The 27,021-nt window shown below is 54.7% G+C and overlaps 1 protein-coding gene across 4 annotated transcripts in view; it reads right to left on the reverse strand.

Annotated features, from left to right (window-relative positions):
* The window catches only part of LOC105473801 (NADH:ubiquinone oxidoreductase subunit A10), a 119,851-nt gene that overhangs the window by 33,697 nt on the left and 59,133 nt on the right, over positions 1–27,021 (reverse strand). For 2 of the 4 annotated variants that reach the window (XM_011727849.3, XM_011727848.3), the window contains one exon: positions 21,912–22,368. The exons of 1 other annotated variant lie outside the window; for it this stretch is intronic. In XM_011727849.3, the coding sequence (XP_011726151.2) occupies positions 22,305–22,368 (64 nt within the window). In that variant the 3' untranslated portion in view covers positions 21,912–22,304. Of the gene's footprint in view, positions 1–21,911; positions 22,369–24,616; positions 24,704–27,021 lie in introns of those variants that run through there. One more of the 4 variants, XM_071073713.1, reaches the window with a different exon arrangement.

Below are 27,021 nucleotides of genomic sequence, written 5' to 3' on the forward strand. Positions count from 1 at the left end.
GGGGGGAAAAAGATTATACAAGTTCATTCTGAAGGATTTGAGCCATGCAGAACATTCAAGAAATGGTGAGAGGTATTTGTAATGTCTAAAGTTTCCAAATCGGAAAGGAATTTCTCCATATCAACAAGGAAGGGACGGCTAACCTAGCGAAAGAGGAGCAAAGGATGCAAACAGGCAATGGAAAGAAGAAGTCCAGGGACTGCCAGGCACACAGAAACAGGGCACCACCCACTGGAAGCACTGGCCCTGGGGACAGTCGGGAAGCTGATAATCCCAGCTGTGGGAGACGAGGGCCACGCGGCCCCTCCTCGAAACGGCTGCAGTGCAGGCCAAGCTGCGATTCCATGGGGCAGCCAGCCCTCCTCAGTCAGGAGAGGCCTGGCAACAAGTCTGCCCAGGCTTGGCAGCTCAGCCCGGGGAAGGGTCATGTCTTGCTCAGGTGTCTGGTATGACTTGGGGGTAGGCTCTGCTTCCCACCGCCTCTGAGGAACCCAGGCAGCTGAAAGCTCCGCCTTCCACAACAGGGGTTGGCAAACCTTCTGTAAGGGGCTGGAAGGTGAAGACATCACATCCAGCTTTGCAGGCCATACAGCCTCTGTTACAAACACTCAACTCCAGGCAAAACCAGCCACGGATGACATGTCGTGGCTGTGTTCCAATAAAGCTTTATTTACAAAAACAGGTGGTGAGTGGGATGTGGCCCCCAGGCAAGTTTGCCAGTCCTGAGCTAAAACACTGGCAGTCACCGTGGCAAGGGAAGAGAGTGTGTGGCATAAGGATCTCACCACGGCTTGTCATTGCTTTGGCCCAGAAATGACACTGTCACGGCTATTCCCAGCCTGGGGACAGAATGAGCCACACTGCTGGAAGTACAGTCTGAGTTTCCAGAAGGAGGCAAGGATTGAATATTGATGAACACGGGTAATGCCTCGCACATCCAGCAATGTTATTCTTTGATAAATTTCTCCAAGTAAATTTTTACACAGATCCATAAGGAGATATGTGTGTTAAAAGGTAATTTTCAGGAAAAAAGTAAAACCATGACTCTCATAGAAATATAAAAAGGAACACATGTTTGAAATTTAGTCTATTCACTTATCAAGGAAGGGATGTTATCACCAGTTCAAAACAGAATCCAAAGAATAGCCACACTTAGAGATCAGAGATACTTAAATCAATATGCAAGTGAAGGCAAACCGGGCTCTCCCCTGGGGACGGGAGGTATGAACTGGATTTCCACTACATAGCACAGAACATTCCCGTCTATCTGAATTCTTTTGTATTGCTACTGGTGACCTACAAGGAACAGAGTTATAAGATAGTTCTAAATAATGACTGAGTAGAATCAAATAACCTTGAGGAGTGTTCTCTAGGCAATGCACAGTTTTCTGTGAACCACAGATATTTTTCTCCACATGTGAGGTTCTTCCTGAAGCACTGGAAGGCCGTCTGGGTACCCACCACCCAGGAAGGGTAAGTGAAATTGGACAGCAGCAAGGACACTACCAGGTGCAGAAACGGGCAAGCCAGATGCACCCACAGCAATGACGAAGGAGCTTACAGAGGCAGTGTTGAGTGCCTCTGGGTAAGCTGGTGGCACTGAGCGCCCAGGCGTGGGGAGGATCCTCGGACCTGTGAACAGGTAGGCCGGGCACGGTGGCTCACACCTGTAATCCCAGCACTTTGGGAGGCCAAGGCGGGCGGATCACGAGGTCAGGAGATCAAGACCATCCTGGCTAACAGGGTGAAACCCCTTCTTTACTAAAAAATACAAAAAATTAGCCGGGCATGGTGGTGGGCGCCTGTAGTCCCAGCTATACGGGAGGCTAAGGCAGGAGAATGGCGTGAACCCTGGAGGTGGAGCTTGCAGTGAGCTGAGATCACACCATTGCACTCCAGCCTGAGCGACAGAGCCAGACTGCGTCTCAAAAACAAACAAACAAACGAACAAAAAAACACACAGGCAACAGACATATGACCCATAACCATTTATATTCCTTAAAAATGCAAACACATGAAACAACGTATTATGTCAGAACAAACAAAAAGATCTATCAAGCACAGGGAATACCAGCCTCCTGAGACAAGGGCAATAGGAGTGGCGCGTAGGGTAAAAATAAATATCATCACAAACAGGGACAGGCACTTCCCATGCCCGATGATGAGAATGCACCAGGGGCATAGAACTGTGGCTATTCCAACCTCGCTGTCAGAGGTTCCTTCCTCTCCATCAAAACGACAAAGTTCAAGGACATGGTGGCTCACACCTGTAATCCCAGCACTTTGGAAGGCCGAGGCGGGAGATCCCCCGAGGTCAGGAGTTCGAGGCCAGCCTGGCCAATATGGTAAAACCCCATCTCTACTGAAAATACAAAAATTAGCCAGGCATGATGGCGCATGTTTGTAATCCCAGCTTCTCAGGAGGCTGAGGTGGGAGAATGCTTGAACCTGAGAGGCGGAGCTTGCAGGGAGCCAAGATCGTGCCACTGCACTCCAGTCTGGGCGACAGAGTAAGACTCCGTCTCAAAAAGAAAAAAAAAAAAAAAAAAAAAAGTTCAAGGAAGAAAGGAAAAAAAATTCCAAATTCCTCTCTTCAGGAAAACCATCTACATCAGTGAACAACGCCCTGATATTTTTACGCCTGTATAGCAACAGAAAGACAGGTATGATTTCATGAAATGGGATCTATCGATGCTATTTTAAATTACATTTAATATCAGTTTTCAACATAAGCAAATGAAAGTAAAACTAGAGAATTTTCTGCACCAAAACCGTATGGACCTTAGATTTTAAAATCCCCTGAAAAATCCCCTGAAATGAGAAAAACAAATGGATTCTGTATATTGAAAGATCACACGATGTGTGCACAAACTATTTCACTTGGAATCCCTTCGGTCTAAACACCGACGATTCTTCTACCGACTGCCTTTGTCCATCTTCCTATAAATTAGATTTACATATACAAAGTGCGTAACAGTTTTCATCCCTCTACCACGTTTACCTTTACTTACTGTGGCTGTCTTCAGCCTTTCTTCTAGGGCAGCGGTGTTCACGCTGCAGTGTGCGCTGGAATCACTTTGCTAAACACAGGTGCCGCTGAGGCCCACCCGCCAGGGCGCCTGAGCCAACAGGCCTGGGTGCGACCTAGACACCTGCATTTCCCACAAGCTCCCAGATGGAGGCTGGGGCCGCTGGTCCAGGAGCCACACGTGGAGAACGACTGATTTCTGTCAATAGCAATTTCAGCCTTGCTATGTTGTTAGTTGCTGTTTGAAATGTATCGGTTCGGTACTGACACTGTTTTGGTTTTCAGTTTGCTTCCTGAGGTCTGACATCTTATTTTCATTTCTTAAGTCTTATATATTTTTAACATTTATTTTACTGAATTCATGTTCTTATCAAACTGTTCTCTTAGGCAAAGCACAGGAATGGTTTTTTCTGTTCACGAGCTGTGCGTCCTCTGCCCTCCGCATGTTTATCTTGCGCACGCTGTGGTCCCTTCTCCAGCACTGAGTCACGGGTTTCTCTGTGGGACACTGGCCTGTCGCTTGCCCTCCCCTTCCCCGCCTTTCCATCCTATTCAAGCCTGAGCAGCTCTGACCGGGTCTTTATATGCTTTAACTCAGCCCTGGAGGGGTTTTAACTCTTTCCACAAAACCTGGCAAAGGCTCGTCTTCCCCTCTTAGACACGGGAAACCCAGGCAGTTTGTGTTCAGGCCACCTTCAGGAAGCCTGCAAGGATGGTGGTGGCAGGAGGAGCTCAGCTGAAGTGGGAGAAAGTTTGTTCAAATGCTGAGGCTCTGCCGCTGTTCTGGAATCCTGTGAAATGGCCCGGACCAGAGCTGGCTTCACCTCATGACAGGGGGAGTGGTGCGTCCAGTCCCGGTCGCAGGCCACGCCCACAGGCCAACGCATCCCTGGAGCCGCCACTTCTTACGGAGAGTTTCAACTCACTGCTATCTTCCCATGTCTGCCAGAGGCATTGCAAGACTCCCGTCTCCAGATCCGAAGCACAGAGGTGGCCTGGGCTCCGCTTGTGTACCAGTGGGACTCGAACTTGTCGAACTTCTGCTCTGCTCTGAAATCTTCTGCTTCTTTTCTTGGCTACTAATTTTTTTTTTTTTTTTTTTTTTGAGGTGGGGTCTCATTGTGCCACACAGGCTGGATGGAGTGCAGTGGCACAATCAGAGCTCACTGCAGCCTCAATTTCCTGGGCTCAAGTGATCCTCCCGCCTCAGCCTCCCAAAGTGCTCGGATTACAGGTGTGAGCCACCACACCTGGCCTTTGGCTACCAATTTTCAAAGCGTATGGCCTTGTTTGTTTTCTGCTGGGATTATTTTTCTAGTTTTTCCTTTCTATTCTGTTAGGGACTGGGGGCAGGGCACTGTGATTCTGCTTAATCCTGCTGTCTTTGACATTTGTTTGAATGTCCATGAGCAGGGACAAATCTTAGTCTCATAACAATGTGTCTGATTTGGGGAGCAGGCCTCGCTCAGCACCGACCGCCCCTCGTGGCACAGCACTGGCACCCCCCGGTGTTCAGTAAGCACAGCGGCTGAGAGATGAGCAGATGGGTGTGAGCACTGGATACTCCCTGCGGCCCCTCTGCAGAGCTGGACCTGCAGCCCAAGACTCCTTGGGGGTGAAGGGTCTAGGGTCGGTCCCTGTCCCTGGACAGTGATGAAGTCAAGAGCATGGGGCAGTGTCTGTCCCTTTTATGGGGGGAAGCTGAGGCCGCTGGGGGCAGTGCCTGTCCCCAGATGTCCCCAGACTCAGATGCTCTGCTCCTTCCTTCCCGTACATCCTGGGCCTCCCTGTGTCCTGAGAGCCTGCGGCCGCCTGGCTAGTCTGGTTGCTGGTCCTCCCCCAGGTGCAGGGTACCAGTGCCCGCACAATGAGCCACCCTGCCCCTGACAGGAGGCACATGACTCAGCACACCCCCTCCTGGCATTGCTGTCCTCCTGCCAAGATCCTGAGGCCATGCCAGAAAGGACCTGGGGCCAGCCTAGACCTTTCCATCATTTCACGTAGGCAGCAGCCTTGCCAAGGTCCCCCGGGGGCAAAGCGGCTGTTTGGGCCTGGCCTCTGCTCCAGCCTGGCGTCCCCCATGCTGAGTGTGGCCCCAGGCCCAGCGCTGCAGGCTGTGATCCCAAGGCTGCACCTCTGGCTCTGACCTCTGGCCACAGGTCAGGCTGGGTGCCTGGCTGGCCACCTCCCCTCACAGTGCTGTCAGACTCTCAGTGAACTCATGGGGGAAATGATTTCCTTTCTGTGTGAATTCAGGCTGGGTGTGGACAAGCTAGGAGGTACAGTTTCCTCCACACCTGTTTGGAGGTGATTTTCTTCAAGGAACTGGCAGCCCGGATCAAGAAAAATGACTCGCAGCCGACAAAAACCCCAGGTATTCCAAGGAAACAAAATCAAACACCAATGTGCCTAATGGAAGCCTCTGGCAGCCTGGAGAGCCCGGCTCGGCAGCCCCTGGTGGCCCCAGGGCCTTTGCTCGCTAATTAGCCAGGGTTTCCAGTTCAAGGAGCAAGCTCTGTCCATGCCAAGAGCCACCTGCCCCTGTCCCCAGAGCCTTGGGGCCACAGTAACTTGGGAGTGAACTGGTCCCCAAAGCTCAGCCAACCCACTGCCATCAGCAACAGAAGGCAGAGGCTGCAGGACCACCCTAGGTTGCGCCCCACCCAGAGCTCATCTCCAGACACAGCCATGGGGATGACTTCCCAGGGAGCCTGTGGAGGCTGCTTTTTATTGCAAGGTCCCTCCCGAGACAGAATTCCACGGTTTTGGTAGCAGCCTCCCCAGCAAACCTCCCTGCCTCTCCTTTCTCTGTCCTCTACAGAAACCCAGGCATGTGTGACAGCCGTCAGAGCCCCGGTACCCCTCCCGCAGGAGGGCCTGACTGGGGAGGAAATGATAAGCTACTTCCCAGGTCAATGGCAGGCGCTGAGCAGGCGGCTCTGCAAACGCTGGCCTCCTTCATTCCCACAACCGCAGCCGCAGCGCCATCATTCCTCCGCTTCGAAGCCAGGAAGACACGAGCTCACAGATCAGCAATTTGCCCAAAGTCACGCTGCTGCTGAGTGGAGACTGGAAACCAGAGCCTCCTCACTACCAAGACCAAGCTGCTCACCTCTGAGCATCGCTCTCGCTCCAAAGACTCTGGGATGCCCCTCGGGGGACGAGTGGACACCCTCTGACCGGAGCACAGGCTGCACCACGAGGCTCCCTGCGCCCCACCGAGCCGGTCAGGGCTGCAGTCTGCTCGGTATGGCCAGGCTGGGAGGATCCTGGGGGCTGAGGCTCCCTCCACGGAGTACTTGGCCACATACTGGTCCTTCATGAACAGTTTTCTCATGGAATGGATCAGTTGGCCCTGGGATGAAAGCCAGCATGTCAGAGCAGAGGCATCTCCAGAGCTTCCACCCAGTTACTTTGTACTTTTTAAATACACAGTGAATGCACACAGCAGGAGAAGTGCTGCAACTCAACCACACATCATGGTCAAAAGTGCAGAGTGGACCACTGCAGACCCCCCTGAAGGCCGTCCCCAGGCTGCAGGGCCCACAGGGCTCTGGGACTGCAAGCCAGAAGCGTCCTGTGTGCAACCCAGGTGCCGGGAGCAGGAGGATGGGAGAGGAGACTGCGCTGAGAATGGGATCTGCTTACGGACAGAAAGCAACCCAGAGCCTCACATAATGAGCTGCACCCCAAGACCAGGACAGGAGAGGAGGGCCCCAGGGATTCCGTTCTGAACAGGGAGCCCAGGGTTCCAGGGCAGATGTGTCCCTTGCAGATTTCCAGAGAGAGGGGCCACACCTTGGCAGCTGTGTGTGTTCGGCCCCTGCTCCAGTGACTTCTCGAAGTCGAGGAAGGATGGCTGCACGCTCCTCCCACCTGCTCCTCTTACCCTCCCAGGCAGGCACCCGGCCACTCGAGTCCCTCAAATCCCAGGTGGTCATGAGCCCTGCACCCCATACTGCAGCTCCGGCCCCAGTAGACGGGAAGATGGGTACAGTGATGAGCTGGGAGGGTTTCCGAAGGGTAGGGCGTTACTGGGGGAAGACGTCCCTTTCCACCAACTATGGAATTAGCTCATTAACCCGCATGCTCTGTGAGGTTCTGGGCCTGCAAATCCCTAAGCGATGCCTCCAGGGGTCCTCCCCGCAGGCACTGCGCTCAGGGCCATGGAGTGAGCCTCAAGCCCAAGGGCCTCATTGCAATCACAAACACCCCCACTTCGTCCAGGGATCAAGTCAACGCTGATGGACGCTACACCTTCTCCAGCCCAGCTCCAGCTCATCTCAATGAATCCCTTTGCTGTCCACATAAAAGCTTTGAGTTCAACGGCTCCTGACGCCGGTGCAGGACCTCCCTGAAGGAGGCGGGACCGAGGTTCTGTCAGGCACACCTGACATGAACGTGTGCCCACGCGTGCTAAATGCACTCACTCCCTTGAGTCAGATTTTGGGGAAAGTCGGAGTGAGGCTCCTGCAAGCAGAGAGAAGGCTACAAGCACAAGCTCTGGGGCCCGAGGGCCCCATGCTGGCAATGCCTGCTGTGTGTCTCTGATGCCCTGCCTAACTTCACTGAACCTCAAGCTACCTTTGGTGAAATGAGGATAAGGCCACGACCTCACACAGTTGGTGGAAGGAGAGAGGGAGCCCTGTATGAACTGCCAGGGCAGTGCCCAGGAGAGGGACGCCCAGCCCATGGCAGTGGGTGCTGTGCCTCCCATGGGACTCCTCAGTTCCATAGCCCAGTGCTCAGCAGGGAGTGAGGGTGGGATCCTGAGTAAGGAACTGGGATCCAGGCTGCAGTGCAGCCCCTTCCTCTTGAGGCCAGAATCCCTGGAGACCTAGACCAGGCCACCTGGGGCCGTCCGGCCTGCTCACACCGCTTGGACCACGGCCCGGGACATTATCTGGCAGCAGGCATCCGTGCCTGGGAGTACCAAGAAGTCATACCGGAACAGCCCTGTACCAATGCAGGTGCCTGAGGCCTGCATCCCACACCAACTCCCAGAGTCCCCAGGGACAGAGCTCCCGGGGACCACAGAGGAAAACGGCTCGGCGACTGTCCTGTGCGACTGCCTTCTTCATGCCCCACTGGGCCAAATGCTTGGCCTAAGGAAGAAGCTGGACAAAGACTGGGAGGCCCCTGCTACCAGACACAGACAGGCATGGTCCCTGCCTCTCCAGGGCCCACCAAGCCCCGCCCTCTCTGCCTACCAGACAGACAGGGACCGCCCCTGACTCTCTGGGGCCCAGAGCAAGCCCTTCCCTCCCTGCCGAGCCTCAGGCCTCCAGGCCCAGGATCCCCGTGGGGCTCCTCCCCGGGGCTCCTCTCACACTCTGGCCTTCCTGGTGCCATGAGCTCCTGCTCCATCCACTGAAGGCCTCAAGGACTATGCAACAGGCCAGTCTAGTTCTTGTTGCCAGATGGCAAGAGGGGCAAGGGCTCCAGGAAGCACTGGGGGGTGCCTCAGCACGCCCACAGCAGCGATACAACCTGCAGGGCCCAGTGCAAGACAAAAACGGGAGGCTCTTGTCCAAAACTTGTCAAAACTTTCAGGACGGCCACAGCTGCACATTAAACCAAGAGTGGGCCCTTCCTGAGCGTGGGCACTGGGTGACCACGTGCACAGGTGTGCCTGCCCTTCAAGCTGGCCCTCCAAGTCCAAGTTAGCCAATTTACATCCTCAGGCGATGAGGTGGGGGAGGTGAGGTGGGGGGACAAGCCCTGCCGTCACTACAGCTGTTTGAGCAGAAGCCCAGAGGTTCCATTAACAGCAAGGCCCAGGATTGCGCACAACTCTTAGGGAAACAGCAGCTCATTTCCACCAACACCTAAGAGCTGGAACCTCCTGGGCCCTGCCCACACGTCCCTCTTCCCAGCCTCAGTCACGCACTCCAGAGACGAAGCCAGGCTGTGCTCAGGACAATGGCCTCCGGGCTGCTCTTCTCCCTTTGGCCCCTCAAGGCCCTGTTCAGAGGCTCCCTGTGGTCTCATTCAAGGCTGGTTCTGCAGCTGGGTCCTGAGCTCCCACGGGACAGAAGATAACCGGGACATCTCCACAGCCTCTGCTCCACGAGTGGCGATGGAAAAGTAACAGGCATTCGAAACACTGCACTAACTTGACCTTGTTCAGGGTCTACAGCCCACTCTCCATTTCGCAGCTGTTAAGTGGAGTCGCTGGAAAGCCAAATGTAAAAAGCAGCAGGACTGCCCAAGCAAAGCTGCCAAGGCTAAAAGCCCCAGCCATCTTGAAAGCACGAATACACGTTGGTGGGACCTGGATCCGGACTCGAGCCTCCAGCATTCCAAATACAAGGACAAACTAGGGCTTGCAAAGGCGGCTCGGATGCCAGCCTGACAATGCAACTCGGTGTGTCCCTTCATCTTCCACAAAGCCAGGCCTCCAGTGGGTCTGGGACAGAAAAAACTAGAGCCAGCTGAAGTGGCCCTCCCTCCTTGGGGACTTCACCGAGCCTCGCGCCATCCTGGCCTAGGCAGGAGCCAGCAGAGGCCTGTGTATTTATTTTGCAGGGAACGGTTCATACAAAGATAAAGCAAGTAGGCTTCTGGCCTTGGGCAGGCTTTCTCATTGCTTAAACCCCACAAATGCAAGGACACATGTCTTTCTTTGGGATGGATGTATGAGAGCTCATCATGACCAGAATAGCGTCAGGATTTTAAGGTAAAATCAAAGCAAACCAACTGCTGATTGAGTGGATTCTTCCAACACTGGTGCAGACAGAAGCCTGGGCAGGAACGAGCACCAACATTTGCGTCTGAGGAGCAAGACGCACGGCTCGGAGGGCAAAGCCAGTTAGAAATTGTACAGATCGGCCGGGCGCGGTGGCTCACGCCTGTAATCCCAGCACTTTGGGAGGCCGAGGCGGGCGGATCACAAGGTCAGGAGATGGAGACCACGGTGAAACCCCGTCTCTACTAAAAATACAAAAAATTAGCTGGGCGCGGTTGTGGGCGCCTGTAGTCCCAGCTACTCGGGAGGCTGAGGCAGGAGAATGGCGTGAACCCGGGAGGCGGAGCTTGCAGTGAGCCGAGATCGCGCCACCGCACTCCAGCCTGGGCGACAGAGCGAGACTCCGTCTCAAAAAAAAAAAAAAAAAAAAAGAAATTGTACAGATCATTTGTGTCTGAGGAGCGAGATGCACGGCTCAGAGGGCGAAGCCAGTTAGAAATTGTACAGATCAGCTTCAGACGTCCAACCTGACTGGACTGCAGCTGCCCAGGTATTTGGTCAAACATGATTTTTGGGGTGTATCTGTGGGGGATGAGATCAGCATGTGACCTGGTGGATTCGGGAAGGCAGGCGGCCCTCCCCAGCGTGGGCAGGCATCCTCCAATCCGCTGAGGGTCTGGAAAGAACAGAAAGGTGGTGGAAGAAAGAATTCCCACTCTCTGCCTGTTTTTTGTTTTTGCTTTTGGTTTTGGTTTTTGGTTTTTTTAGAAACAAGGTCTTCTCTGTTGCCCAAGCTGGAGTGCAAACTCCTGGGCTCAAGCAATCCTCCCACCTCAGCCTCCCACGTAGGTGGGACAACAGACGTGTGCCACCACACATTTTTTTACTTTTTGAAGAGACGAGGCCTCACCTATGTTGTCCAAGCTGGGATCCAACTCAGCCTCAAGCGATCCTCCCACCTCAGCCTCCCAGAGCACTAGGATTACAGGCGTGAGCCACCGTACCTGACACTGGCCTGTTGAGGTGGGACATTGGTCTTTCCTTGGACTGGAACTTGCACCACTGGCTCTCCTGGGTCTCCAGCTTGCACACAGCAGATCTTGGGGCTTCTGAGCTTCCAGAATCCTTATCATAACTGTCTCCATATCTCTACCTCCTGTGGGTCCGGTTATCAGGAGAGCCCTGACTGAGCCTGAACCTGGACCCACCACATTCCATCTGGGAGACAGGAGAAGTCCCACCCTCAGAACCCATTTTCTTATGTACATGATGGCAGAAAAATCAGGCTGTCCCCATCTGCAGCCAGGCTTGCTGTGAGAATCTAGGGAGGGGGCACACCTCAGAGTGGGCTCACGAAGTGGTGGCAGAGATTTAGAAAGGTTTCCAGTCCTTGTAGCTCCTCTGCCCCACGCTGTGTGGCTCTGGTCATTCCTCAGCAGCACAGGCTGGCCCTGTTCTAAAGAAGCTGAGATGATGCATCTCCTGCCAGCCAGACAGCTGCCCATCACTCACAGCTTCCTCAGGGATCCCTCAGGCCCCCCAGTCCGTGAGTGGACAAGAGGTCTGCTGTGGGCATGCCTTGGCCCAAGCGGGAGGCTCAGGGCTCCCGGCCCACCACCTTCTTCACACAGCTCCAGTCCACCAAGCTGCCCCCTCAGAGCACGCCCTTTGGAAGTCTGGGGAACGGTTCCCCCCTGTTCCCCGAAGACTCTGTTTTTAGGCATCTGAAGTGTAGATGTAAACATTGACCTTTCCCACCTGTGTTTAGACCTGGTGCCCTCAGTGTAGGGGTCCCACACAGGCAAGGCCTGTGCATGTCACACGGCCACCATGTGCAGGTGAGTGACAGCCGCATGCCTGTCTCTGTCCCCGTGGTCGGCTGTGCAGACCCCTGCTCGTGCCTGCAGCTTCATCCCGGTGTCACAGAAACGCCACACAGCTCCGTTCTGTGATTCAAGTAGGTGCCTGTCTAGTTGTGTGACACTGTCCAACAATTACGGGGCAATTGTTCCCACTGCTCCCACGACTGCTTCAAAGAGGCTTCGAGTCAGCGTCCCACTGGCCACCTGCTGGCCAGGGCTTCCAGTACGTTCCGCTTCAGCCCCTGGTTCCTTTGTCAGGTAGCTGCTGAGCTTGGAAGGAGTGCAGAAGGGCCCTGCTTCAGAGGATTATTGGCTTTTGAAGTGAAAAACCCTAAAACAATGCTGACACTTCCCGTTTCAGTCTCATCTTTGAGTCTGGATTTTCGCCGGGGCTCTGTGGCCCTTTCCTGCAAACATCTGACCACGAGTCATCAGAAGGAGAGGCTGCTATTGAGAGAGGAAACCCTGCAGCGAGGGTGACTGATGGGACTCGGGGTGCCTGTGAGGCGTGCGGAGGGGTCTTGGGAGGCTGCTATTGAGAGAGGAAACCCTGCAGCGAGGGTGACCGATGGGACTCGGGGTGCCCACAGGTGTGCGGGAGGGGCCTCGGGAGGGCCACACGCTCCTGTGCCGCTGGCACCCCTTCACCACCCCCGGCTCCCCAGTGCAGACCGTGCTGGGCAGCCGTGTCCCATGGATGCCTGGTCAGGGTCCTCCTCTCACCACACCCTCCCTGGGTCCCCTCAGCACCCAGGACAGGACGTGCCGGACACTGAGAAGCAGCAACGATGGAGGGCGGCAGGCGTGGTCACATCCGGGCGTGGAGGGTTAGGCGTCTTTAAGAAGCAAGGTCTAGGAAGACTCTAATGGCAAGTCAAAGAAAATGTATATAACGCTAAAGTTCTCTTCCTTGTTCCTTCCTAAAATTCCTAAATTTTAAGAAGTGATCATAAAGTATTTGTGTAACTAAAAAAGGGGGAACAGGCCAGAGGGGTTCCCATGCCTGTCCCCATTGCACACCGAGGCCTCCAGCCTGGCCATCCCCTGGGCAGCAGGACGGACAGTGGGACCCACCGACACATGGGGGCCCTGCTGACGCCTGCCCGGGCTCCTGCCTGGCTCTGTCCCTCTCGAGACCTGAGACGGGGCATGCCCCTTGGTCTCTTTCCCCCGGCCAGCGCTGTGGCATGGCTCCTGGGGCGTGGGCCAGCAGAGGCTAAAGGCAGCTGCCTGCAGTCCCACATCCACTAGAGGTCTGCACAGGAGCCGCCCTGTGAGTCCACAGGATGAACCAGCAACATGTGCATCACACCTGCTCGCAGAGAGCCTGGCTGCATCCTGGGATGGGGGCTTGGTGGGGCAGACCTGCAGGCCCAGGGAGAGGAGAGGCTGCATGAAGGGCTGGGCGGTGAGGAGGGGGATGCAGGGAGCGGGCTGGCAGGGTAGGGGCCAAAGCACAAAGGGCTCTGCAGGCAGAGTGGGGGGCCCCAGCACAAAGGAGCAGACCTACTGGGCAGAGATGAGGACGCTGTTGTCTGTGGAAGGTAAAGGGTTCAGGAAGCCAGCGCTGTGCAGCCCACAGCAAACCCGCCCCCACTGGCCCACAGGGCCCCAGCTGTGTGGCTTGGGGCTCCTCTTGGCCGGTGGGCACTCACCTGCAGGCTCCATCACAAGATCTGTAGGTGGGAAGAGCTTCTGAGCACCAACAGCTTCCAGGTACCCCTGCAGGGCTTTTTCTGGTTTTCTTGAACTTCCATGATGGGCAAAGCAGCCTCCCCTCTCTTCCTCCCAGAGGCCTCCCTCCCCTGGATGGGCAACCTTGTGCCAGACGTAGCTATGGAGACCACCTGTCACCACACATGGGACAACCTATGTCCACCTCTCCCCACAGTGTGCACCGCATGGGGACAGGGATGAGCCTGGGCCAGGGCCCCAGAGGGGTACAGCCAGCCCACGGCAGACGCAAGGCTCTGCTGACCAAGCTGGCAAGGCAAGGCTGCTCACAGCTGCCAGAAAACACAGGGCACGGCTGCCGATGCCAGCCCCGCGGCCCCACGCCTTCTCTGAGGCAGAAGGCCCATCTCTTCAGTGGGTGAGACCCTCCTCTCAGGCCACCTGGGAGGTGAGAAGAAGCTGAAGGGCCACCCAGAGCAGGGCCTGTGGCTGCCAGTCTCCATGGGGCCTTCTTGTCGGCCTGAGGTGGGGACTATGGTAGACAGAAGAGTGCCCCAAGGACAGCCTCATCCTGATCCCCAGCTCCTGGGACGTGGGACCTCGGGTGGCAAAGGGGCTGAGCAAATGGGGTTGAAGATATTGATGGGGGGTTTCCTGGACTGAGTGGCCCAATGCCATCACAGGGGTCCTTGTACGAGGGAGGCAGCAGGGGTCAGCAGAGAGAGGAGACGAGAGGAGGAGTCACAAGACCATATACACGGGTGGCCTCTAAAAGCTGGGCAGGCCAGGAAACTGTTTCCTTGCAGAGCCTGCAGGAGGGACCAGCCCTGCTGACACCTTGATTGGAGGCCTCCTGGCCTCCAGAACTTAGGAGAATAGATCTGCGCTGCTTTAGCCACGAAGTGCAAGGCAGCTGCTTACCGCAGCCCTAGGAAACTGCTCAGCCCCAGGGAGGGGTGCCTGCCGGGTGACCTGAGCATGGTGGTGCAGGAGGCAATCAGAAACAGGTGGGTTTCTCAACCCGCCAAGGCCCATTTCTTGGCCTGCAGGAGGAGCCCTCGGTGTCTTCTCAGAACTCCTATAGCTCTGGACACTCACTGTCCGCTCTTAAGTCCCCTTCCACCTCCTCCTGTGCCCTCTTAGGTTGGAAAACGCAACAGGCACCGCGAACGTAAGCAGCGGCTTGCCTGGACCACAGGTAGCCGGCAGAGGCTTGCCCTTAAAAGGCTGGAGGCTTCAAGGCTGTGACCACGTGGAGACAGCACGGCAAACACAGGCTTCTTCAGGAACTGCAATCTTAAAATAGACTCCACTTCCAAGCCCACACACTGGCGTCTCTCCAGGAAGAGCGAGGTGGAGGACGCCCCCGCCGCCTCAGGGCTGCGACAGTGGGGAGTGGGTTCCACCTGCTGGGCTGGGCTGGGCTGAGTGACTGACCACCTCGGAGCTGTGAGAGTGGGTTCCACCCGCAGGCTGGACTGAGTGACCGCCTCGGGGCTGTGAAACTGGGTTCTACCTGCCAGGCTAGCTGAGTGACCACCCCAGGACTGTGAGAGTGGGTTCCCCCGATGGTCGGGCTGTGACCGCCTCGGGGGTGTGAGAGTGGGCTCCACCTGCCCGGCCGGCAGAGTGCCAGCCAGAGATGCCGCTCTCCTGTGTCCTCACGCGCTCCTTCACCAGAGAGACCCCAGTGAAGCTCCCTGACAACCAGCTTTCTGAGCCAAGGACATTCAGAGGAAAAGCACGCCTTAAGGAGGGCAAGGTAACACACACTGTTGAGCCTTTCACTTTCCTTTAAACAGCAGAGGCTGCATATTTACCCATTAGATGAACACACACAAGTACTTTGTTAGATGCAAAAAAAAGCGGGGGCGGGGGGTTGTTTTTTGTTAACTCAACAGTCTGAGGTCTTTCAAGTCATTTCTGACCAGCTAAAAAATATCATTAGTTTTTTTGTTTTGTCTTGTTTGTTTGTACTCACTGCTAACAGCTGGATAGAACCAGAGCAAGACCATCTATGCTCCCCCAACTGGGTGGCACTGTTGACAGGTGACGACTGGTTGGCCATGTTGGCGACACGACCAGATGTGAGAGTCCCGCGTTCTCACGGCTGCTGTGCCGCCACCCAACCTGCCCCGGACAGCAACGTTTCCTCACACGAGGGGTTCCTTTCACCTGCTTTTGGCAACGGGGATTTCTACGCAGCTGGGATTCTTTCTGCATCTAAATTACATTCTCTCAACAAGACTGATTTTTCCCCTTCACAGAAGGGTTCATTTTAATATGGGCTTTGGCTGGCACATACCATGTTCTTCTCAAATTTTATTTCAATAGGAAGGAGTTCATTATATTTATGCACTAATAAGGCTTCGTGTGAAGTATACAAATACTACAGACAGAAAATATGTGAAAACTTCCCCAGGTTGAAGGTATCTAAACCACCTCAAAACACGGGCGGGGGGTGAGGTCTGCTATTCCCGCCATAAAACACGAAGGGGCCAGAGTGGGTGAGAGACCATGAAAATAGCCGTGCAAGTTCGCATGACCAACGCCGGCATTTTCCACTCTCAGGACGGCACGGAGACGTTTCTAGAGAAGGACCATTAGACAGTCGTCCTGCGGCCAGCGCTGGATTCTGTGTTGTTCTGAGCTGAGAGCTTGTCCTCATCAGGGTCCCGGTCCACGAGGACTTTCAGGACCTGCTGCAGAACAACCAGCTGCCCAGTGGTCCAGACCCACAGAACAACCAGCTGCCCAGTGGTCCAGACCCACAGAACAACCAGCTGCCCAGTGGTCCAGACCCACAGAACAACCAGCTGCCCAGTGGTCCAGACCCACAGAACAACCAGCTGCCCAGTGGTCCAGACCTACTCCCCATCTTCCTAAGGTGGCTCTTGGAGAACCCAGGACATGGGGGTAGGCACGCGAGGCAAAAGGTTGAATTCAGACCCACACCTTGCCAGACACCCGTCCAGAAGTGGCCCCTGTGTGTGGGTTGCTGTTGGCTGACTCAGCCATGAGGACTGACGGGGCCGCAGGAGGACAGACCAGGGCAGGAGGGAAAGCTGGGGGCAGGCCCAAGGGGAGCCGAGTCATAGGCTGGGTTCTCAGAGAGGGGTGGCCGGCAGCTCGAAACCCAGGGCCAGGGGACGATGGACTCTGGCTCCGGACCCTGATGCTGCCTCGCCTGTGGGCATGGCTCTCGGCAGATGCAACCTCGACTCCAACCTGAGAGACCAAAGCAGGGCAGGGCAGCAGAGCCCAGAGTGGGAGACGGCGCAGGCTCTGTGACAAGTCCTCCAGAGGAAAGCTCTGCAGCCAGGGAGACAGGGGCGACAGCAGGGACCAGCTGCCCAGGAAAGGGACAGGAAAGGGGGCAAAAACCAGCAAAAGGAACCAGGTTCCAGACAGGGACCGGGAATTTCCGAATGGAAACGCACGCCAGGCCATTCCTGGTACACCCATCACTGGTTCCCAAGAGAAAGATACGCCTGGACCCTTCCCACAGGTGCAACCCACCTGTCAGGAACCAGCAGCGCTGCGACCCCAGGGGCTCCAGCGCCTGCACTCGGAGGTGAGGTCGGTCATCCCCACCATACATGCAAGACGCACAAAATCCAAATATAAAGTCTGACTCACGGTGCTAACTTCTGTAGAAGAAGAAGATGTGAGTGGCCATCGTCACACACAGGACCACCGGCCATGACCAGCACAGCAGCTGCTTGTCCCTCTGGCTGCAGAGGGGGTAGATCCAAGGCATGGGGCCCGAACATGTGGGGTCCTACCCGCTCCTCTTACTATGTCTACAACAGCAGGATTCTGATGGTCTTTCGGGTCCCCAGAGTTGGACAGAAGGGCTGTGCGCTGCCTGCTGCAATACTGAGAGGAGGAAAGGCCTCCCGTGCTCGGAGCCCCGGCATTGCTCCAGCCGTCGGGACGGTCGAGCGCTCCGCACCAAGCTCGCCTTATTGCAGGAGAGGGCAGACCAGTGGAAACGCACTTTCCAGCCCGCTGCCAATCACAGCCACCTTTCTATTCGTGCTTCCTAAACAGAACAAAGCTCCATGACAAGGCGGGGAGAGCGCGGAGACAAACGCACTCATTCTGGTGGGAGGAGCGGCGTCACGGCGGAGCTGGGCAACAGAAAACTCGTGCTTTGAGGGTAGTCCGGCTCTCTACCCTATGTGCTTGCTCTTTCCTTAATTCCCACACTGTGACCCCTGCCCCAGCCAGCTCAGCCCCGCTCTGCGGACACAGAGCTTGCCGAAGTCACGTGGACAGCCACTGCAGCCGCCCTCCCCTCCCTGACGCACGTGGAGCACCTGACCCGGCCGAGCCGCCTCACTCCTTCCCTCGCCTCCCAGGCCCTCTGCACTCTCCTCAGCTCTCCAATACCTACAGTGGGCTCTGCTGGGTGCCCTGCAGTTCAGACCAGACCCTCCTCACAGCTCAGACACCCCCTCCACTGTGGGCTCGCCAAGTGGCACAGCTTTCCCATTCTGCACATGCACGGCCCTGCATCAGGGGCTTCCTTCCACCCGGGCCTCGCCCCTGAGCCGCCGCTCACATTTCTGCTCTCACTGCCACGTGTCCAGCGCTGAGATGCTGCCTGGGATGTAGGAGGCCCCATGGACATTCACTGTAAGAAAACCAACGCTACCACATGGGACGTGCCAGAGGAAACGGCTTTGTAAAAATTAAAAGCTGGGATTTTTAATATCACCAGGTATAGTCTCATTAAAAAATGTTTATTCAATGAAACTACACAGCACTAAAACGAGTGCTTCCCAAAATGTAACCAGCAATTGGATCTAACTAGGGAGCTTCAAATTTTAATTGAAAGATATAAAGTGTTCACTTGTGAAAAATTTACTACTATTAAAATAATTTTTAAATTAAGAATTTTAAAACTATACATTAATAGTGAAAGCAAAGGAGCAAACTTACTCACATGCTTCAACACAAAATGTGATAGTTTCATCTGGCTTCCTACTGGAACCCTTAAAGCAGCCTCCTCCAAGCAAGTGCGGCCAGGCTGAGCCAGGGGACAGGCATTTTCGGTGGAACATCTATCACTCTGAGAACAGCACCACTCTTTTGGGGACAAGTCCATAACTAGAGCTCCCCAGCCTCCTGGAAGTCAGGTGGCAATGTCCAACATCCGAACGAACACAGCCCAGCACTTCAATGGGGGAGGACGGAACGGCTGGGATCCTCTGCTGAGAAGAGGCTCCACTCCCCGAGGGCAGCTCGCGGTTTCCAGTCACAGATGGGTTGCTGTTAAAAGGTACTTTGCTTTGTATAACTCAAGAGAGTATTAGAAAATCCTAGCCACGAGAGGTGACTACTGAGAATCACCTCCTCTGTTTTCTGGCTCATGATTTTCCTAAAGCAAAGCCTCAGGCTCCCAGCTTCTATTTACATCCGGATGTAAAGCCCCAGATCACTCGGGCACCTGCTTCCATTCATGGAATTCTGGCCAGCCAGTGGCTGCTGCCTACATAAGCTTTTCTTCGAAAAAGCTTCTCTCATCACGGCCTTCCCTCCACCCCTATTTTGCCAAACTCCCAAATCTTGCAGATTTGCATCCAGTGTGAGCACGGACTGTGCTTATTCCCAGAAACTAGCCGCCTGCTTGCTTCTTTGTGTTGACATGCGCACTGCTGAGAACAGCCAATCCAGAAAGCTATTAACTGGTAAGCAGGACACAGAGAGATTCAAAGTCAATTAATGGCCAAAAAATGGGACAAATGTTAAGCAAGACAAGAGCTTCTTTCACTTCTGCTGTAGTAGAGAAACCAACACGAATTCAATTGAAGCAGCGTAACTGAAGGTCCCTGGGTCCACCTGTGGCCTGGAGGTGGCCGCCTCTTTCCCTGCTGTTCTTGCCGCAACACCTGGGCAGAACACGGAGGCTCCATGGCTGCCTGGTGGACAGCAACCAGCAGCAGCCTGGCAGCGAGGGGCTGGTGAGCTGCTGCTGCTACCTACCCAGGCAACCCCATCTTGCTGAAGTGGTCCTAAGTAGCTGCATGTAATCCCTCCTAAGAAGCTCAATGCTCTTAACAATTTTGTTATAACAGTTGATGGAACAGAAAGATACGTTAGAAAAAAACAAGGACTTTCTCTTCAATACAAAATTCTCACACCTGTAAACACATACCTGTGTGAATAAAATCTAGACACAAAACCACACTGCTGCAACAACGTGATTATTTCCTGATCTCCAAAGCACTGAGAAGTCCAACATGGAATCTTGGAAAATGCATGATTATTTTGATCCTGGTTTGTTGCAGTTGCTGTTTTAGTTGTAAGAGCTTTCGTGAGACGAACTCATGTACTGCTCTGAAATAAGGAAATCAGGGCATCTCCTCACCTCTTCTTGAGGCTTCAATGCGGAGAGAAGACTTGGACAGTGTTTATTCGTCTTTCTCTGCTGAATACGCATATCATTGAAAACACCAGAAAATGAAACAGATGAATGTCCTTAGCACTACAAATTACACACTTCCCATTCCATCCAGGGACTGCAACCACACAGGGTCAGACACAAACGCAAGGGGCAATCAGAGCACCCGAGTCCACACCATGCCGACACTGAGCCCTGTGTGGTTGGACAGCTCTGCCCCTTGCAAGGGCAATCCTGACCACACGGCAGACCTGCCCTCTCACTGCTGAGGACACTACCCGTGCAACCACCAAGGTTGAAGGAAACAGCTAGCTCTTTGCAGCCAAAGACATTAGGAACAGCTAAGATAATTAAAGATGGTTTTCTTTTTCTTTCCTCCCCTCCGCAATGGGTTTGTGAGGTGCTTAGAGCAAAAGATACTCCGTGACTGGCCCAATGCCCAGCTGTGCTTTCATTTCATGATTAAAGCTGTTGGTTTCTTAGTGAAATGCAAAACTTCAGCCACTTAAATCTGGACTCCAATTCAAAACTCCTGGGAAACTTTTTTCAATTCTTAAAACAAGGAAGGCAGGGAGAAAGGGAAAGGAGGAAAGCAAGGAGAGACGGAAGGAGGGAAGGAGGAAGGGAAGGGAGGAAAGCAAGGACAGATGGAAGGAAGGAAGGAAGGAAGGAAGGAAGGAAGGAAGGAAGGAAGGAAGGAAGGAAGGAAGGAAGGAAGGAAGGAAGGAAAACGAAAAGAGGGAAGGAGGAGGGAAGGAGGCAAGGAGGAAGGGAAGGGAGGAAAATGAGGACAGACGGAAGGAGGGAAGGAGGAAGGGAAGGTAGGGAAGGAAGGAAGGAAGGAAAGAAGGAAAGAAGGAAAGGAGGAAAGGAGGGAAGGAGGAGGGAAGGAAGGAGGCAGGGAGGAAGGGAAGGGAAGAAAACAAGGACAAAGGGAAGGGAGGAAAACAAGGACAGATGGAAAGGAAAGGAAGGGGAGGAGGAGGGAAGGAAGGGGGGAGGGAAGGGAGGAAAACAAGGACAGACGGAAGGAAGGAAGGGAAGGAGGAGGAAAGAAGGAGGGAAAAAGGCTGGCGGATGTGAGGAGGGAAGGAGGGAAGGCGGGAAGGAGGGAAGGAGTGTGCATCTTCTTTGCATGCTCCGTGGCAGCGAGGCCTGGCAGAGCTTCCGTGGGGAGCAGAGCATCGTCCCCTGCACCAGCACTGGAACTGCTGCCCATGGCGGCTACGGAGCACCTGAACTATGGCCAGTGCAACCAAGGAACCCAGTTTTAAACTGTATTACATTTTAGCTCATTTAAATTTCAATAGCCACATGTGGCTAGGAGCTACCATACTGGACACAGTGGAGCTTTACAGTGGAAAACTCACAGTTCAATAGGACTCACAACTGACAGCTCAATTCCTAAACGATGATGCTGAACCACAACCAGCTTGTTTTGGTTTTCTAGGCTTTGACAGAGGTGAATAAAGAAATGTGATTTTCTTTCTCATTTCTCAGTTTTGATTGGCAACTTGATTTTCTGGGTAATAAAGAGAGTATATCATTTTGCTTTTGCATTTTATGCCATCAACAGTCTAAGCTCAAATCTCCTTCAGAGGAAGGAGTTTGAGACGCTGAGGACAGCCACCACGTGAACCTTTTCAATGTCTCTCTTAAAACATATTATTCTGTAAATCTATGGTAATTTTCTCCTTTTGCTATTTCTTCTTCACTTTCTTATTATTTCTTTTCTTTTTTTTTTTTTTCTCTCTCTCTTTCTTTCTTTCTTTTGAGACGGAGTCTGGCTCTGTGGCCCAGGCTGGAGTGCAGTGGCACGATCTCTGCTCACTGCAAGCTCCGCCTCCCGGGTTCACGCCATTCTCCTGCCTCAGCCTCCCGAGTAGCTGGGACTACAGGCGCCCACAACCGCGCCCGGCTAATTTTTTTGTATTTTTAGTAGAGACGGGGTTTCACTGTGTTAGCCAGGATGGTCTCGATCTACTGACCTTGTGAACCGCCTGCCTCGGCCTCCCGAAGTGCTGGGATTACAGGCTTGAGTCACCGCATCCGGCCCACTTTCTTTTTTTTTTCCACTCTAATGTAGCACATTACTAAAATAAATACAGTAGGCCTTTAGAAAATCTCTTCAGCATAATGTAAGTCTCAATTAAACCACACCACACCAAACAGGGCACAGAGCAGCGTGTGTGCACGTGTGCAGCTTCGACACGACCGCACGCACACGCACGCACACAGACGCACGATGGGGAAAGTCCCACAGAAACGCTTTTATTTCTGGAAGTCGGAAGAAAAACAACGTACACAACCTGAATGGCACAGAGGGGCAGTACTGAAACCACAGGGGCCGCCGAGAGCCGGCCGTTCACAGCAGACCACTGTTTTCCAGGGAGAGTGGCGGGCCATTCCAAAACAAAGCCAGAGGGTTCCAAACACCCAGAATGGCCGCTGCTCCCCCGACTCCGTTACCTACACTACGGGATGGATGGCTTTCTGTGAGACCGCTTCTTCCACTGTGCAATTTTCGCATCGTTCACCCTCCCCCGATCTTAAAGCCATGTGGCGTCCAGGAGAGTGCGGCGGGTGCAGCTTGGCCGTCGCTGTCGCTGTGACGCGGCTGGAGCAGAAGGCGGCCCGTTCACTTCAGCCAGATCCACTTGTCTCCCACCTCGGTGTTGTACCCAGGGCTGTACTTGCGGCCTGGCAGCTGTGGGGGGAAACAGGCATTGGTGCACTCTGTTTAAAGTGAAAGAATGTTTTCCCAGCTCCTAGTTCAATTTTACCCAGCAGATGCCTGTAATTCACGAGTTCATTCCACAATGCTGGTGAGCACCTATCCGCGGCAGGTCTATCCTGTGAGTGCAAGGATGCCACAGGTACACAAACCACAACCCAGCCCTGCCTGCCAGGAGCTTCCGTTCCGGGGCTGGGAGCCACAAATGGAAAGGAACCACCTGAGTGTCCTCATTAATGTCAGGAGGGCAACAAGCACCACGGGAGGGGGACAGGGACAGCCACGCAGACACAGGGATGGGGCTCGGGCCCAGAAACCACAGTTCACCAACGGAAACACCAAGTTATCTCTGAAAACCCCCCGGGTGAAATCCCCTCTGAAGAGAGTCTGCAGGGGCCCTTGGGGTCCCTGCAGGGCTGGGCCGCTGGCTGGAAGGGCCCTTGGCGGAGTGGGAAAGTAAGTTTCATCCAGGCCTTTTAAGTAGACGTGGGCAGGGTTGAGGAAAACCAGCAAAGGAGAGGGAAGCACTGCAGGACTGACCCTAGTGGGAGCCACTGAACAGCTCCAGGAGCAACAGGAGGAAGGGACCACAGAGCCCAGGAGGAGCAGATGTGCCGGAGAGGCCAGCAGGGACTGAGCTGGGCAGTGTCGGAGCTGCAGGAGAGATGTTACAGCTCCCACTTCTCCCACCATCTGGGAGAGGTCAGGAACCCAGGTGGCGATCCACAGAGGCCAACCTCACAGGGCACAGGGAGATCTAGGGGGCAACAAGAGCCCCCGCCAGCACAAAGACGCCTGTTCACGAGGGCAGGTGGCCAGCACAGGGCTGGCTGAGGCGGAAGGAGGAGTGCTGCTCCGCAGGACCACCTCACTGCGGAGCCCGGAGGAAAGCGCCCGTCGCGGTGTCGCCCAGCGACGGCAGGTGGGAAAACGATGAGTTTTTTCATATTTTCCAACCAGCACGAGCACACAGCCAATTTGTGTACACACACACACACACACACACCCCTTCCAAATTCTGCCCTTAAGAGCGGGTACTAAAACCATTTTTAAAAGAATCAGCTTTTCCTCTATCCTAACCAGGAGCAGCATTCGCAGCCAGCCGCACAGCCAAGGCTGCCTGGACCACGCCACTGAAATGTGCCTGCTCGGCCTCTGCCACGGTGGCCACACAGTGACAGACGAACACACAACGTATCCTACGGAGCAGCAGAGAGGTCGCCCCAAGACCAGCCATCTCAGACACAGGACAGGCAGAGCTCTGAGGATCTTCAAGGCCCGGGAGCCACCCTCCTTCCTCCCCAGAAAGCCTCTCCTCTCCTCGGTGTGCAGCTGTGAAGTGGGCCCTGGAAGTGGAGGGGCTGGTGCTGTGTTAGTCCGTTCTTGCACTGCTATAAAGACATACCTGGGGCTGAGTAACGCAGAGAGAAAAGAGATCTAATTGGCTCACAGTTCTGCAGGCTGTGTGGGAAGCGTGGTGCCAGCATCTGCTTCTGGGAAGGCCTCAGGAAGCTTCCAATCATAGCGGAAGGCAAAGCGGGGGCAGACATGCCACATGGTGGACGCAGGAACAAGAGCAAGAGCGTGAGGGGTGGGGGGGTGGAAGCTGCCACATACTTTAAAATGAGCAGGTCTCATGTGAACTCTGTGAGAACATACTCATTACCTCAAGGAGGGCACCAAGCCATTCATGGGGGATCTACTCCCATGACCCAAACACCTCCCACCAGACCCCACCTCCAACGGGGGATCACATTTCTACGTGAGATCTGGAGGGGACAGACATCCTTAGGCAGGCAGGGGTGGGTGGCACAGCCAGACTCCAGCCCTCTGGCCCAGGATACAGTGTGGATACAGACGGTTTTGTCTGGGTACCAGGAGAATTCTGGGACACAGAAGAAAAAAGAAAAGCCCAGCTCCTTCAGGAGTGTGAAATCTGAAAAGAGACTGAGATGAAAGCACAGGTCATTCAGCCAGTGGCGCCAAGACAGCCCAGAGGGTTTGCTATTGTGGGATCCCAGCAGGGAGCACAGGCAGCTGGTCTGGCAGAGTCCAGGGAGGTGTCTGGAGAGTGAGGGACCCTCCAGGGTCAGGGGGATCCCCCAACACTGCTGCTCGAACCACAGGTGTCTACAGGCGGCAGGAAGACTGCAGGAGAGGGCCGTGACTTTCTGGCATCACGGTCTGACGAGACCTTTGGCATAAGGTGTGACCTGTGTCAGACGGGCTGCAGGTGCTATTCCTGGACTGGGGAGCAGTGATGGGCACCTGGGGCTGGCCTCAAAGGGCCTGACGGGGTCAGGAAGGCCTGGGTGACAGAGAGAAAGAGCTGGTCAACCCCAGGGAAGGTGAGTGTCGGGTCTGCTTACAGAATGGGTGCAGGGTGTGGGGGCTCCACGGCAGGCTGCCCCACAGAGATGACCCGTGGGCAGTTGGAAAACTGCGTCTGTGGCTTAGAAGACAGGGCTGTGCAGCCACCTCCCATTACTGAGGGAGCCAGTGCCACATGAGCCGGCCACCCGGGGTGAGGGCGAAGAGCAGAGGCTGAAGAGCAGCACCGCACGGCTGAGGCCTGAGGCTGCAGAGGGACTGAGGAGTGAGGCACGCAGGCCACAGGAGGAGCTGGGCGTGACCACACGTGACACACGCTGCCTCGTGTCATGGTCACCAGATGGCCATGAGCTCTGCACAAGGACACGAGGAGCGGGGTGGAAGGAGACCACACTAGTGGGGAAGCAGTCAGCAGCTGAGGAAGGGGACGCAACGCCCGGGCTGCCTTTCACACGCCAGGTAATGGCACATGTGTCTGCACCTGCATGCCCATGCACGTGCAGGGGGCTGGTGGGCGGGGTCTCTGCATCAAAGAGAGGTGGAGATCTCCATCTCAAGATGCCCAGCCCCCAGAGCCTGTGAACACATGATCTCACCTGGCAAAAGGGCCTCTGCAGCAGGGGACTGGGAGATCATGTGAGGGGCCCCAGACCATCACTAGGGGACTGGGAGATCATCTGGGGGGCCCCAGACCATCACTAGGGGACTGGGAGATCATCTGAGGGGCCCCAGACCATCACTAGGGGACTGGGAGATCATCTGGGGGGCCCCAGACCATCACTAGGGGACTGGGAGATCATCTGAGGGGCCCCAGACCATCACTAGGGTCCTCAGAAATCAGAGAAGGAGATGTGCAATGGAAGCAACGGCCACAGAGATGTGGGGCCAGGGGCTGAGGAACATGGGTGGCCTCTAGAAACTGGAAAGAGAAAGGACATGGATCTCCCCTTAAGCCCCCAGAAGGAGGCAGCCCCGCCCGCACCCTGATTTTAGAACCTCTGCCTCCAGAACTTTAGGAGGATGCACGAGTACTGTTTTAAGCCACTAGAGAGTAGTAGCCGGCAGCAGCAGCAACAGGTGACTCCTGCGGGGTGTCTGTTTTTTATGATGGGAGACACCGGGGCACATCTGTACAACAGGAAGAAGAAAGCTGTGCAGGGGAACAGGCCGAGGATGCAGGAGAGGGTGGGTCACCCCCAAGACACAACACAAGGAAGGGGCAGGCCAGAGAGCTGCGAAAGCAGCAAGGCCCTCCAGGCACACTGGAGGCCAGGACGCCTCCAGTAGAACCGCACTCAAACACGACTCCGGCAGCCAGGGAACAGTAACAGTGTTTGTAGTTGGTTCCACATCCAAGAGGTGGTCCTGCCAGAAATTCGTTTCTTTTTCCCTAAAGGCCCAACTGCAGAATTATGTCCAAAGAACAGAAAGTTGACATCTGAACAAAAGATTACCTGAAAGGTTTTCCCGTTTAACCAACCTGCTGCAAACCCACACGACGGCCAGTGGGCCCCTCTCTTAAGACGCCCTAGGTCAGCTTCCCCAGGGTTTTTCAATTAAAGTTGTCATTTAATGCTCTACCCAAACACAGGACCAGCCATGCAGGTTTCTTCACAGCAGTACTGACAGAGGAAGGGCTGGGTTTGGGATAGTCTGGCTCCGTTTTCATCTTTGCAAATAGAATTTTAAATCAGAGCAGATAATAGAAACTTGCAGAATACCAAACCTGCTAAGTCCAGCCAGTGGCCATTAATTGTCTTGGAAAATTTGTCTCTGGACTTCTCTGGCCTGTGATACCCAGGAGGGTTCTCAGATCCTGGGGGTCTCTTTTCAGTGTTTTAGGCCAACAGAGACTCATGCAGTGGGGAGAGGTTCATCTGGAGCATCTCACACCAGGAAAATGCAAAACCATCCCGTTTACATTACTCCTTCACGTCTGTATCTGGTAAGTTAAAATAAGCCTCAACCCCCAAACCCAGCGCTCATTCATCACTCGAGGAAAAGTGCACGGTAATGCCTCGGGGAGGAAAGCAGCACAGCCCGTTCCCTCACGGGGCAGCCCCACTCCGGGACCTGCACCAGGCCTCGCCAGACCTTCCTCCTGGGCCACGCTTTCCCGGATCTGCTCGTTCACGGTGCCTGGGTGCGTGACACACGTGTGTGGCTGTGCGTCCGAAGGCCGAGATGGAAAGGGCATGTGGTGAACTATCTCAGGTGCGGGCCGTACACCTACTTTAAAATGAAAAGAAAATCATTTTCCTCCTGTCAGAAGTTGGGGCTTCTGCTGAGTGCATA

This window comes from Macaca nemestrina, chromosome 11 (assembly GCF_043159975.1).
Source record: "Macaca nemestrina isolate mMacNem1 chromosome 11, mMacNem.hap1, whole genome shotgun sequence".
NCBI lineage: Eukaryota > Metazoa > Chordata > Mammalia > Primates > Cercopithecidae > Macaca > Macaca nemestrina.